The 13,811-nt window shown below is 42.3% G+C and overlaps 1 protein-coding gene and 1 non-coding gene across 2 annotated transcripts in view; both read left to right on the plus strand.

The window, feature by feature from the left end:
• CRLF3 (cytokine receptor like factor 3) overlaps positions 1-13,811 on the plus strand; it is a 48,431-nt gene that overhangs the window by 19,349 nt on the left and 15,271 nt on the right. The window contains exons 3-6 of the mRNA XM_088828693.1: positions 442-529; positions 1,660-1,837; positions 3,754-3,976; positions 4,891-5,023. Coding sequence (XP_088684819.1) covers positions 442-529; positions 1,660-1,837; positions 3,754-3,976; positions 4,891-5,023 — 622 coding nt within the window. The remainder of the gene's footprint in view (positions 1-441; positions 530-1,659; positions 1,838-3,753; positions 3,977-4,890; positions 5,024-13,811) is intronic.
• LOC129544836 (small nucleolar RNA SNORA30/SNORA37 family) lies at positions 10,267-10,397 on the plus strand. Its single transcript, XR_008683580.1, has one exon. It is a non-coding gene; the product is annotated as a small nucleolar RNA SNORA30/SNORA37 family (small nucleolar RNA).

Here is a 13,811-nt window from a genome sequence, read left to right on the forward strand (position 1 = left end):
AGGGATAAAAACTTATTTATGGAATTTTAAGGATTCTGAAGCAGTGTTGGTATGCCTCTGTTTTCCTTTTGGTAAGGGGTAGGATCATTGTTATGTGGTCTCAAAACACTTGGGTGACTCCGGGGCACAGTGAGACAGAAAGCAGTTCTGGTAGTGTTCTTTAGGGCTGCGGAAGAACAGGGTCCCTGGGGACTTGGCCATACAATTGGTTGATAAACCAGGTTTCCACTTGTAGAGCAGAATCTTTCATCTCTGGCAGAATGCGGTCGCTGTATACCCCGTTCCTCTTGTGTTTCACTTTAAAGTCACTTCTGAATAGTTTCTACACTTGCTTTTGGGGAATTTGTGACATCACATGAGCATCGTTTTCAAGAGATGCGGAGACCCACCTAACACAGGTGACCATTTTTCCTGTACTGGTTCTCTTACCCCTGATTGTAGGTGAGCTCGCCATACGGGGAGGTGTAGGAGAACAGAATGAAAAGCTCTGGAGCTTTACCAAGAAAGCCTCGCACATCCAGCTGGACAGGTGAGAGCTCGTGTCTCTTGGGCTTAAACTGCTTTTCTTTGTTTCTTTCTCTCTCTCCCTCTCTCCTTTTCTTTTTCCTTGTTAAAAATTATGATTCAAGGAGATAGAGAGTGTATTTTTCAAAGTTTCACTACCCATTACCAGTATTACTAGCGTGGAATAGTCGAGATTGTAATCTATGAAATAGAACTACTACAGATTTTCTTCAATCCTAATGTGTAAGAGAATCATTAAATTTTTAAAATTCTGGATATATCATTAAAACTGAGTCATAGCTCAGACCACAAGGTCCTACTGTGCATCACAGGAAATTGTATTCAATAACCAGTGATGGACCATAATGGAAAAGAATATAAAACAGAATGTATGTAATATGTGTAAATGGATCACTTTGCCATACAGCAGAAATTAATGCAATACCGTAAATCAACTGTACTTCAATTAAAACAAAGAAAATTGAGTTACAACTCAGTAAACCAAATCTTTTGACATAAACTTGACAGTTGTGATCCTATCCCTTTTCATTTCCCACCGCCACTAGCTTTGTTTACCAGCGGCTTCTGTGTCCTTACAGCATGTGAGTGATTGAAAATGTTTCTTGTTAGGACTCCCCTGGCTGTCCAGTGGTTAGGACTTCACTCTCTCTTTGCTGAGGGCCTGGATTCAACCCCTGGTCGGGGAACTAAAATCCCACAAGCCACAAGCTTCAGCCAAGAAATAAATAAGTGAAATGAAAAATAAAATATTCTTCATTAATTTTTTAAAATTTGAGGTTTAGTTGATTTACAGTGTTGTACGCGTTTTGGGTATCCAACATATGCTGTGCTTAGTTGCTCAGTCATGTCTGACTCTTCGCAGCCACACGGACTGTAGCCCACCAGGCTCGCTCCTCTGTCTGTGGGGATTCTCCAAGCAAGGATACTGGAGTGGGTTGCCTTGCCCTCCTCCAGGGGATCTTCCCAACCCAGGGACTGAACCCAGGTCTCCCACATTGCAGGCGGATTTTTTACCGGTTGAGCTTCCAGGAAAGCCCAATACGACATAGTGAAATGCAATTTTTAAAACCTATACTCCCTTGTATTTTTAACTCTTGGTTAAAAGTCTCATAAACATGAGCTTTCTTTCCTCAGCCTACCAGAAGTGCCTTTACTGGTCGACGTGCCTTGCTTGTCTGCTCAGTTGGATGACTCAATTCTTAACATAGTGAAAGACCATATTTTTAAACATGGAACGGTAGCGTCTCGCCCACCAGTACAGATAGAAGAATTGATAGAGAAGCCTGGAGGCATCATCGTACGGTGGTGTAAGGTATGTAATTCAGAACTGTAGAAGTGGCTTCCACGTTGTGAATTTGAGTTTTAGGGGCCTTTATAATTTTTTTTTATTAGTTACCTTTGACTATTTTCTTCTCTCCATGAACAAAAGTGCCTTTTGCTTTACAATTAAGGTCACAGGGAACTTGAACTTGAGATAAACAGTTTTGAAGGCACTTTTTAAAATCTCTGTAACAAAATGTTTCCCATCACACACTTCCCAAACGTAATTTGGAGAGTTGAGAATTGCTCCCATTTCTGTTTATTAGAAAAGTTCAGAAGGTGTTAGTGAATGTTGGCTGTTGGATATTTTTCTGTTCAACATTGAACTAGTACCTCTGAAATAAAAGTTCAAAAGTATGTTTTTTCCCCCCACACTCTCAGCATTACCAAGAATTTTGTGTATTAAGTTCTTATTAAGCATGTGAATTACCATATTTCAGATAAAAATCATGTCCAAGTGAGTCATAATCTCCTATTTGTTGACAAATACATCATTCAGAGGTGGGTGGTCAGCTTCTGGAAACTGTTTTCTTAAATGGGATTTTTACTTTTGTTGTAAAATGTTTTTTCTTGTTTTTGATTAATTTTTTATTTTTTTCATTGTTTTTAATGAGATTTTAAAAATGAAGCCTTTGTACAGAAGAAAGAAGTCGAGATACTTTCATTGGTTCAAAACAAAGACTCTTATCCTATTTCTATTTTTTTGCCTGTCAGTTCTTTTGCTATAAGTATTATTATTCATGCTTTCTTGCATACACATTCAAGATTTTCTAAAGTATATACCTAGCTGTAAAACTATGAGGTAGCATATTGCATCTAAACTGTACCAGGAAATAGCGAAACTCTTTCCAAAGTGATTGTCCCAGAGTGTCCTTCTACCAGTAGTATATGCATTCCTCTTACTCTGCATCTTCACCAGTACTTGGTGTTGTCAGACTTTATATCTTTGCCAGTTTACTACCTCATTGTGGGTTTTGATTGCATTTTCTATACTACAAGTTAGGCTGAATATCTTTATAATTTTCAGCTGCTTATATTTCTTATTCTGTAAAACACGTATTCGTGTCTTCTGTGCATTTCCCTTGCTGGGTGCTTTGTCTTCTATTAATTTTACAGTCCTTTATATATTTCAGATATTACCTCTGTCTTAGTTATATGAATAATGTAGTTGTGAGATGCTTGTCTTTGAATTTTGACTGTCTTATCTTGGGCTTTATTGTGTAGGAAACACGTCGTTACTTCAAAGGAAGCAGATCTGTTCATATCAGACTGAGGTTATAAAGCACATGGTTCAGTGACTTCTGGCAGTCCAGTTGTTGAGAATCTGCCTGCCACTATAGGGGATGCAGATTCAATCCCTGGTTGGGGAACTAAGATTCCACATGTCTCACTTCAGTTCAGTTCAGTCGCTCAGTCGTGTCCGACTCTTTGCGACCCCATGAATCACAGCACGCCAGGCCTCCCTGTCCATCACCAACTCCCGGAGTTCACTCAGACTCATGTCCATCGAGTCGGTGACACCATCCGGCCATCTCATTCTCTGTTGTCCCCGTCTCCTCCCACCCCCAATCCCTCCTAGCATCAGACTCTTTTCCAGTGAGTCAACCGTCGCATGAGGTGGCCAAAGTATTAGAGTTTCAGCAGCAGCAGCAGGAGCAACTAAATCCAAGTGCTACAACAAAGACTCAGTGCAGCAAAAAAAAAAGCCAACAAAATAAAAACACATGGTTCAGTAAGGAAAAGAAGGGGAATAATGATGTCATATTTTCTCTGAGCTTCCTGAGACCAGCCCATATTTAGCGTGTGGGCCTGTTTGCTGAGCCCCAAAGGCCCCCATTCAGAGTTAAGTTGTGATGCTGAGAAAAGTTGTTCTCTGACTTCTACCTAACATAAAGCCTTTCTCCCCAGGTGGATGACGACTTTACCGCCCAAGATTATAGGCTCCAGTTCCGTAAATGTACTTCCAATCATTTTGAGGATGTATATGTAGGCTGTGAAACGGAATTCATTGTATTGCACATAGACCCCAACGTTGATTATCAGTTCAGAGTCTGCGCCCGAGGAGACGGCCGACAGGAGTGGAGTCCGTGGAGCGTCCCCCAGATCGGTCATTCCACGCTGGTGCCACATGGTATGCTGTTGCCCTCTTACTCCTGAAACTTTCCTATGTGTGAAGACTTGTATTCTTTGCTAAAAGGCAGCCCACCGACAACCCTTTTCCCTAAGGATAGACCCTGAATTGATGGAGAATGACATGAGACATGTCTTTTACTTCCTGCTTAAATTATTTCATGTGAATTTTGATAAATTTTCATTCATTCTTCTCTCAAACATCCCCAAATGGGCTAACCAGGTGGTTCAAATGGTAAAGAATCTGCTTGCCAATGCAGGAGATACAGGAGATGTGGGTTCTATCCCTGAGTTGGGATGATCCCCTGTAGGAGGAAATGGCAACCCACTCCAGTATTCTTGCCTAGAGAATCCCATGGACAGAGGAGCCCAGTGAGCTACAGTCCATAGGGTCACAAAGAGACACAGCTGAACATGCATGCACACAAGGGTCCCCAAATAGTGCCAGATAGGATTATAAATATCCCTAAAACCAAAGATTTTTAAATATTGCATTAGAAGACTGCAATATTTAGCCCAAACCTTCAATGTATATCTTGGTAGGGGCTTTTTTTTTTTTTTAAAGAGTCTTAGGGTTTGAAATTGATCTCTCCTGTATTACTTTTTAAAAATATTTAGACTCACTTGTTAATTACTTCTAGGTTGGAATAAGCTCAAACATGATTTTATTGAGTAGTAGGAGATAATGCTTGTTTGATCTTCCTTGCCACAAATGTTCAGGAAGAGACTAAAATCTTCTTTGTGATATGTAGGATTAACCATGACACCCTATCACTGAATTTTTCCTTTTATTGAACGTGCCCATGACTCCTAAGGGTGACGTCTTCCACTTCCAAGTTTTATTTAACATATCTGTGTTGAAGATTTTCCCCAAATGAGTCTAACGATCTTCAATATCTTTTGCTTTTTCGAAAGAGTGGACAGCTGGCTTTGAGGGGTACAGCCTGAGCAGTCGAAGAAACATAGCGCTTCGTAACGATGCCGAGTCGTCCGGTGTTCTCTACTCCAGCGCTCCCACTTACTTCTGTGGGCAGACATTAACATTCAGGCAAGTGGATATTAAAAGATCTGACTCTCAGGCCTTGGGCAGTAGCGGGAAATACTCAGAGCATCCAGGAGCTTCTGCTCTAAAGAGTCTTGAGTTTATTCTGTCATTTCTAGGCAGTATTACCTTGGAGCGATTTCCTTATTTCTCTTTGCTTCGCTTTTCTCATATGGAGTCATAGGGTTATTATGAGGATGAAGTGAGATAGTGTATATAAAATGCCTTCCTTGGCTTGATAACATAGTGCATATTCACTGTTTAGGTCTGCTTTCTTCCTGGTAAATAGAGATAAACAGAATATCTCTCAAAAGTCCATCTTAAAAATTCAGAGGTCCCCAATTATTTTTTTCCTTTGTGAATCCATAAGAGCAGGTGTCAGTGAGAGACAGCCTATGTAAACATACTATGTATATAGATACATCTGGTATATATGTTTAGTCTCTGTAAAATAAAATGGAAAACAAACCTCTCCTGCCACCAGTTAATTTTCTATTTCTTCACCCATTGCTCCCTGTCTTAGAAAAATTCCCTTTTCCTTGTTTTCATGTTGTCTGAGATACACTCTCTGTAGTCCTGTTTCTAAATAACTTTTCCCAGTTTTGATTGAGGAAAGTAAAGCTCGCCTGATGTTCACCATACACACCTCAGTGTAGCAAACTCTCCTCTAGGTTTTCAGTCGTGAGAACTGTGGGGTTTTATTGTGCATGCTTGTTCCGGGTTACTATTGTTCTCAGCCTCTTGTGGTAGAAGGCATGGAGAGTATCTGAAAGTTGTTTCTAAGCTAATGTTGCCATGTTCTCCACCAGCCAAGTCATTTGAACTGTCAGCATGATCAGAATGCACTAGTTTATGCTTTGTCTCATTTCTGACACCTCCCCTTGCCCTTTCCGTTACGATGAAAGAATGACTTAATAACCAGAAAATTACTGACAGAGAAGTAAGGAGTCTAGTACTTAGTTATTACCCCGGGTAATCAGTTTTCTGAACTAACAAATCTCTTCTCTGCTTATGTCCCTTGTTGATAGAGATACTCCCATTGGTGAGTCTTCTGAGAACAAAGGACTTCTGTATAATGACAGGGCTTCCTGAGTTAATAGGTTCAGGCCAGATATCTCAGCTCATAATAATAATCAGTGTAATATTGCAATTTTAAGTTGCATTTACCATGTGCCAGGTGCTGTTCTAAGCACTTCATTCATTGATTTTCATAACCCAATGAAATAGGTTTAGTTACCCATTTTATGGATGAAGATACTGAGACACAGGGAAGCCCATTCACTTACCCAGGGTCACATAACTAGTAAATGGCAAAACTAGGATTTGAACCCAGTCAGTCTGTGTCCCATGATTTTAACACTGGCCTTTATTGCTTCTTGGGCTTCCCTGTTGCAGGAATGCAGGAGACTTGAATTCGATCCCTGGGTTCTGAAGATCCTCTGGAGAAGGAAATGGCTACCCACTCCAGTGTTCTTGCCTGGGAAATCCCATGGATACAGGAGCTTGGCTGGCTACAGTCCATGGGGTTGCAAAGAGTCGGACACGACTTAGCAACTAAACAACAAACAGCAATATTGCTTCTTGTTAGTCTTTTCCGTGGCAGAGTGTGGAAATTAACAGTTTCTCCGTATCCTTAGCTCTCTTCCTTTCCTGTCTTCTGTGACTTTTCTCCCTTGATGATGGTGATCGGATGCTCTTCTACTGGTAACTTCTTCCTCTGTGAAACCAGGGCAACCGGGCCGATAGATGACCTACTTAGGTTTGTTTCTTAAGTCATTCAATAAATGTTTTTAGGTTACGACATTAGAAATTACACATTGATTTACACCCACCTACTTTCTGCAGCCTGTGGCCTGACACTTAGTTGGCCTTAATAACCCATTAGCTTCTCCCTCCTCCTCCAAAGGGCTTGACTGGGCCCCTCTTGGCAGGTGATTAACTGACAGTTAAGCTCAGTATTACCTTAGTCAGACCTTCGCATTTTTGTCATTTTTCCTTTGAATGTGCATTGAAAATGTTTTCTTTCCTTGTTTACAGTAATGCCAGTCATTGGCCATGAAGGCAGAAGATGTGATTGGTGTGTTTGTGTAGGGGGCACCGTCATGTGTTTGGGGGGAGGGGGCAGGCAGATAGGCCTACTTGAATAAAGGTAAACTTTATCTAGTTTTTTAAGGACTTCATAGTCAGAGGGGTGATTATACTCCTGCAGGCCCTGTCCTGTGGCTCAACCCAATCTATGCTGAAGTTTCTGAAATGCTTAGAGCTGCTGATGTCAAAGAAACCTAACAGTCTCTCCAGCCCAGTCGCAGGTGGTGCCCGGGTCCACTCCTTCCCGGCCACTCCCTGACTTCCTGTGTTGAATATTCCTGCCTTCCCTTGCTTCCACAATTTCCTGATTTTACTATTTTTTAAACCATATTTTTACTGTCTGTTCTCTACCACCTCCTTTCTTTAGCTTCCCTTCAGTTCAGTTCAGTTCAGTCGCTCAGTCGTATCCGACTCTCTGCGACCCCATGAATCACAGCACGCCAGGCCTCCCTGTCCATCACCAACTCCCGGAGTTCACTCAAACTCATGTCCACAGAGTCGGTGATGCCATCCAGCCATCTCATTCTCGGTCGTCCCCTTCTCCCGCCCCCAACCCTTCCCAACATCAGAGTCTTTTTCAGTGAGTCAACTTGTCGCATGAGGTGGCCAAAGTATTGCAGTTTCAGCTTTAACATCAGTCCTTCCAATGAACACCCAGGATCAATCTCCCTTAGAATGGACTGGTTGGATCTCCTTGCGGTACAAGGGTCTCTCAAGAGTCTTCTCCAACACCACAGTTCAAAAGCATCAATTCTTCGGCAATCAGCTTTCTTCACAGTCCAACTCTCACATCCATACATGACCACGGGAACAACAGACTGTTCCAAATAGGAAAGGGAGTATATTGTCAAGGCTGTATATTGTCACCTTGCTTGTTTAACTTATATGCAGAGTACATCATGAGGAACGCTGGGCTGGAAGAAGCAGAAGCTGGAATCAAGATTGCTGGGAGAAATATCAATAATCTCAGATATGCAGATGACACTACCCTTATGGCAGAAAGTGAAGAGGAACTCAAAGCCTCTTGATGAAAGTAAAAGAGGAGAGTGAAAAGGTTGGCTTGAAGCTCAACATTCAGAAAACAAAGATCATGGCATCTGGTCCCATCACTTCATGGGAAATAGATGGAAAAACAGTGGAAACAGTGTCAGACTTTATTTTTGGGGGCTCCAAAATCACTGCAGATGCTGATTGCAGCCATGAAATTAAAAGACGCTTACTCCTTGGAAGGAAAGTTATGATCAACCTTGATAATATATTAAAAAGCAGAGACATTACTTTGCCAACAAAGGTCCGGCTAGCTTCCCTTAGTCTTATAAAATATTTGCTGATCTGCAAAGTGTGTAGAAATATCTCAGAATATCACTGTTACTCAGACTTGAGCCCTGAGAATGTATTCTATGCATTAGTAGCTTAATATTAAGTAAAGAATCTGAGATATTGAGAAATCTCATTTTTATATGAGTATATCTGGGACGAAGAAAATTTTCTTTGATGGTGAGACTTTGGTTTTAGTTCAGAAAATTATTTAATAATTCTTGGTAAGGAAACTTTGTAATCCTCATTTCTCCTGTGGGCATTGTCATAGTCAGCTTATGCACTATTGTTGCAAATAGCCTTACTTTGCCCAACGCCAAGGAAGCCCAGAGGGAGAGCAGTCTTCTGCTGTTGTTGTGAATGTTTGGCGAAGCGCTTACTTTTTAAAATTTTTATTTTTCGCAATTGTTATCTATAATGAGGGCATCCCAGGTGACTCAGTGGTAAAAGACTCCACCTGCCCATTCAGGAGATGGGAATTTGATCCCTGGGTCGGGAAGATCCCCTGAAGGAGGAAACAGCAACAAATATTCTTGCCTGGAAAATTCCATGGACAGAAGAGCCTGGCAAAAGAGAGTAGTTGGATACTACTGAGTGCACCTGTGATGAGCTCTCTGAGCCTGGATAGTGTTTGTAGAGGAGGTGGTGGTGGTGAGCCTGTATGTTCTCCTCCATACCGGGCTGTTTCAGTTTGGAGGGAAGTGTGGCTACAGTTAACCTTATAGTGTGGGTATTGTTGCAGCACTTGACTATGTTGCCATGTGAATGATAGAGATTGATTTTGGTTCTCTCAGTTCAGTTCAGTTCAGTTCAGTCGCTCAGTCGTGTCCGACTCTCCGCGACCCCATGAATCACAGCACGCCAGGCCTCCCTGTCCATCACCAACCCCCGGAGTACACTCAAATTCATGTCCACAGAGTCGGTGATGCCATCCAGCCATCTCATTCTCCGTCGTCCCCTTCTCCTCCCGCCCCCAACCTTTCCCAGCATCACAGTCTTTTTCAGTGAGTCAACTCGTCGCATGAGGTGGCCAAAGTATTGCAGTTTCAGCTTTAGCATCATGTTCTCTCATACATATATATTTATTAAAAAATAAAACAGGGACTTCCCTGGCAGTCCAGTGGTTAAGACTCTGTGCTTCCACTGCAGGGGACTCCAGTACGTCCCTGATTGGGGAACTAAGATCCCGCATGCCATGCTGTCAAAAACAAAGTATATGAAAAAAATAATATATATATATGGAATTTAGAAAGACGGTCATGACGATCCTATATGCAAGGCAGCAAAAAAGACACAGATGTAAAGAACGGACTTTTGGACTATATGGGAGAAGGTGAGGGGAGGGTGGGATGATTGAAGAGAATAGCATTGAAACATGTACGTTACCATATGTAAAATAGATAACTAGTGCAAGTTCAGTGCGTGAAGCAGGGCACTCAAAACTGGTGCTCTCGGGCAACCCAGAGGGGTGGGAGGGGGGGTTCAGGATGGGGGTACATATTGTACAACATGGCTGATTCGTGTTGATGTGTGGCTAAAACCACCACAATATTGTGAAGAAATTATCCTCCAATTAAATAAATTAATTAAAAAAAATCTTCCTTTCTAACAGCCTTCCTTATCCTGGTAGCCTCGGAGATTACTGTCTTCCTCTTTTCCCATGAGGAAATGAGAGCAGAGAGAGACTGACTCATCAATATTTAAATCCTGAGTGTCTCACCCTAGTCTGTGCTCGTAACCACTGTGCTGCCCTGCCTTTCACAAGTAACATGACGTGGCAAATCAGCTGGCTGCTTTTTATTGTTAACTTTTTTCTTCCAAGACCATCAAAAAGTAAAGTTCCACTAGCACTTTCACAGGTCCTCCCCTAGGCAGTGGGGCCAGGATTTGGTAGCTGGTGCTGAAATTGACAACCCTTGATTATATCCTTGCCCTGGGACTGTGTCAGTGGCGACTGTCAATCAATGGGACAGGGGTGGTGGGGGGTGGTGGGGGGAGTCATGTTCCAGTTACTTATTGTTGTGTAACAAGCCAGCCCCAAACTTAAACTACTCTAGTCACTTATTTAGCTCAGGAAACTACAATTTGCAGAGTGTGGCAAGGACATCTCATCTCTGCTTATGTGGAGTCATCTGGGGTGGTTTGACCAAGGATGGTGGATCGACTTCCAAGATGACTTGTTGATATGGCTGGCAGATTGATTCTGGTTCATGGGGCCTCTCTGTGGACTGCCCATGCCTGCTCATAGCCCACTGGCTGGGTTCCAAGAATAAGCATCCCAAGAGATAGGAAATAGAAACTGACAGTTTCTTAAGGTCTGAGCCTGGAAACTAACCTGGTGTCACTTCTACCATGTTTTGTTGCTCAACTGGTCAGAGTCCAGATCCCAAGGAGGAGACTTAGACCCTGCTTTATTTATTTATATTTTTTGCTGTGCCTTGAAGCATGTGGGATCTTAGTTCCCCAACCAGGGATCAAACCCATGCCCATTGCCCAGTCTTAACTCCTTGACTGCCGGGGAGACCCTTCAGTTCAGTTCAGTTCAGTCGCTCAGTCGTGTCCAACTCTTCGCAACCCCATGAATCACAGCACGCCAGGCCTCCCTGTCCATCACCAACTCCCGGAGTTCACTCAAACTCTTGTCCATTGAGTCAGTGATGCCATCCAGCCATCTCATTCTCTGTCGTCCCTTTCTCCTCCCGCCCCCAATCCCTCTCAGCATTAGAGTCTTTTCCAGTGAGTCAACTCGTCGCATGAGGTGGCCAAAGTATTGGAGTTTCAGCTTTAGCATCAGTCCTTCCAATGAACACCCAGGATTGATCTCCTTTAGAATGGACTGGTTGGATCCTTGCCCTGCTTTTTGTTGTTGTTTTGGTTGCACCTTCCTTGACCAGCGCTCAGACTCACCCCCCACAGTTGAAGTGCAGAGTCTTAACTGCTGGACCACCAGGGGAAGTCCCTAGACCCTGCTTCTTGATGGAGGAAATATCAATGAATTTGGGGGCTTGCTGTTAGAAATGCCATGGTTGGTAGCTGTTAGAAAGGGGTTTCTTGGAATATGTGCATTTGGTTTAGTGCTTGCCTTTGGTTGAACATTAGCATTACCTTTTCTGAATGAATTTAAGCTGGAGGAGATCTTTCTTTTTCTGTACAGGCTTGGTCTCTGTCATTACCAAGTATATCTTCAATACTAATTACTACCTCTTTATATCATAAAAAAAACAAAAATCTCAGTCTAATATAATTTTATCTGGAAAAATCCCATCTGGGCATTGTCTCTACTAGGATTAGGAAGTTAATTGTTTTAACTATAGGGTCTTTGAAATCTTGTCCGTTTCTTCTTTTATTGAGACAGTGCCCTGTCCTAGGAGAATACAGCTTTGCTGGTGTTTTCTATTTTGTTAGAGTGATCAAGCCTCTCTGGAGGCTTGATGTGTAAGTTCTTTCAGGGTGAAGCTTGTCTCTTATTACAGGTGTGGGGGATGTTGTCAGACAGAAGTTTTCCCCACAGACCTTTTATTATAAACTTGGATGAAATAAGACAGGTGTTTCCTAAGTAGATTAAAGATTCTGTAGTTTTTAGTTTGTTTGTAGAGAGAGGATGACATGAAATCATAGAATCATATCTGCTTTGGGATGTTCACAAGGAGTTATAACTATTCCTTACAGATAATCTGAGGAATATTTCTTATACTTTTTTCCTATCCATGTCTCTCTGTCTGAAACTGCTTTTCTAAAGCGTAAGGATAGTTCTCCTGCTCACCTGAGGTCTTTCTGAATGATGCTGACCATTTCATTCAACTCTTATTCCACTCTGATGGTATTTGCAGTATTTGGTATGGTTGGGAATGTAAAGTTTTTTTTAAAAAGAAAAACAAGAACCTTTGGCTAGTAGTTTATAAGTTAGGATAAGAGAGATACTGAGGAACTTCCCTGGTGGTCCAGTGGCTAAGACTGTGCACTTCCAATGCTTCTGTTGCAGAGGGCACAGGTTTGATCCCTGGTCAGGGAACTAAGATCCCACATGCCGTTCAATATGGCTAAAAATAAAAGAAACTGGTAGCACCGTAGCACCATTAAAAAAATATGATTAGACAGTCAAACCTTAAAAAAATCCTGAATGCTATGAGATATAGGGGAAGGGAAATTTACTTCTAGATGAGGGGATGATGAAGGACAGTTCAGGTAGGGAAATAAAGCAAGAACTAACGATATGGAGGAGGAAAAATATGGAGAACAGGAAGTAATTAGTGTGAAGTGAAGTTGCTCAGTCGTGTCCGACTCTTTGCGACCCCATGGACTGTAGCCTACCAGGCTCCTCTGTCCATGGGATTCTCCAGGCAAGAGTACTGGAGTGGGTTACCATTTCCTTCTTCAGGGAATCTTCCTGACCCAGGGATCGAACCTGGGTCTTCTGCACTCAGGGCAGAACTTTTAACCTCTGAGCCACCAGGGAAGCCCAGTAATTAGTGTAAGTGGGGTTAATAGAGACAGGTACATAGTCAGAAAGAACCCCAGAAAAGTAGGATATTCTTAGTTCTTAAGTATTTATTGAGTTAATGTCTATAAATCCTCCTTACATGCTCAGGAGGTAGAAATGTTATATAGATGAGGAAACTGAGGTGTAAAAAGATTAAACCACCTGCCTGAGGTTGTACAGATTCTTTGGGGAACAGGGATGGTACCGTGAGGCATGTGGGATCTTAGTTCTCCAACCAGGGATGGAACCTGTGCCTCTTGCAGTGGAAGCATGGAGTCCTAACCACTGGACCACCAGGGAGTTCCCTGTACAAATTCTTACAGTTATCCTGAGATTCAGATCCTGGCAGTCCAGCCCCGTCTCTCTCTGCTTGGACCTAGAATGTGACAGGAAGCCATTGGAGGACATTGAGCAGATGAATGAGGTGATCTGACGTATGTTTTACAAGTTGTTTTGGCTGCTGGGTGGAAAGAAGTCTGGAAAGTGGTGAAGGCCTGGAGGAGACCAGTTAGGAGGCTGGAGAGGAGGGGCAAAAATATTACCAGAAAGGAGGGAAAAGCTGTGCCAGGATTAATCTTGGTGACAGCTCATGGTGACTTGGACCAGAAGTTAGTGATAAGTGGTCAAAATCCGGATTTATTTTGAAGGAAGCACTGAGAGGATTTATTAACAAGTTGGTTGTGGGGTATGAGAAAGGAGTCAAGTGTAACCTTGGGATTTTCAGAGTAAGTAACTTAGGGTAGAATTGTCATTTACTGCAGTAGGTGAGGTCTTTTGAGGAGCCTATTTCTGGGTGAATATCAGTTTGTTCTTTCACAAATTAATTTCCTTATAAGACATTTAAGTGAAGATGTGGAATGGACAGTGGATATACAAGTGTGGAGTTAAGTGGAGAAGACCAGGCTGAAG

The sequence above is a fragment of the Moschus berezovskii genome, chromosome 20 (genome assembly GCF_049115385.1).
Source record: "Moschus berezovskii isolate FMDL1 chromosome 20, NW_MosBer_1.0, whole genome shotgun sequence".
Taxonomy (NCBI): domain Eukaryota; kingdom Metazoa; phylum Chordata; class Mammalia; order Artiodactyla; family Moschidae; genus Moschus; species Moschus berezovskii.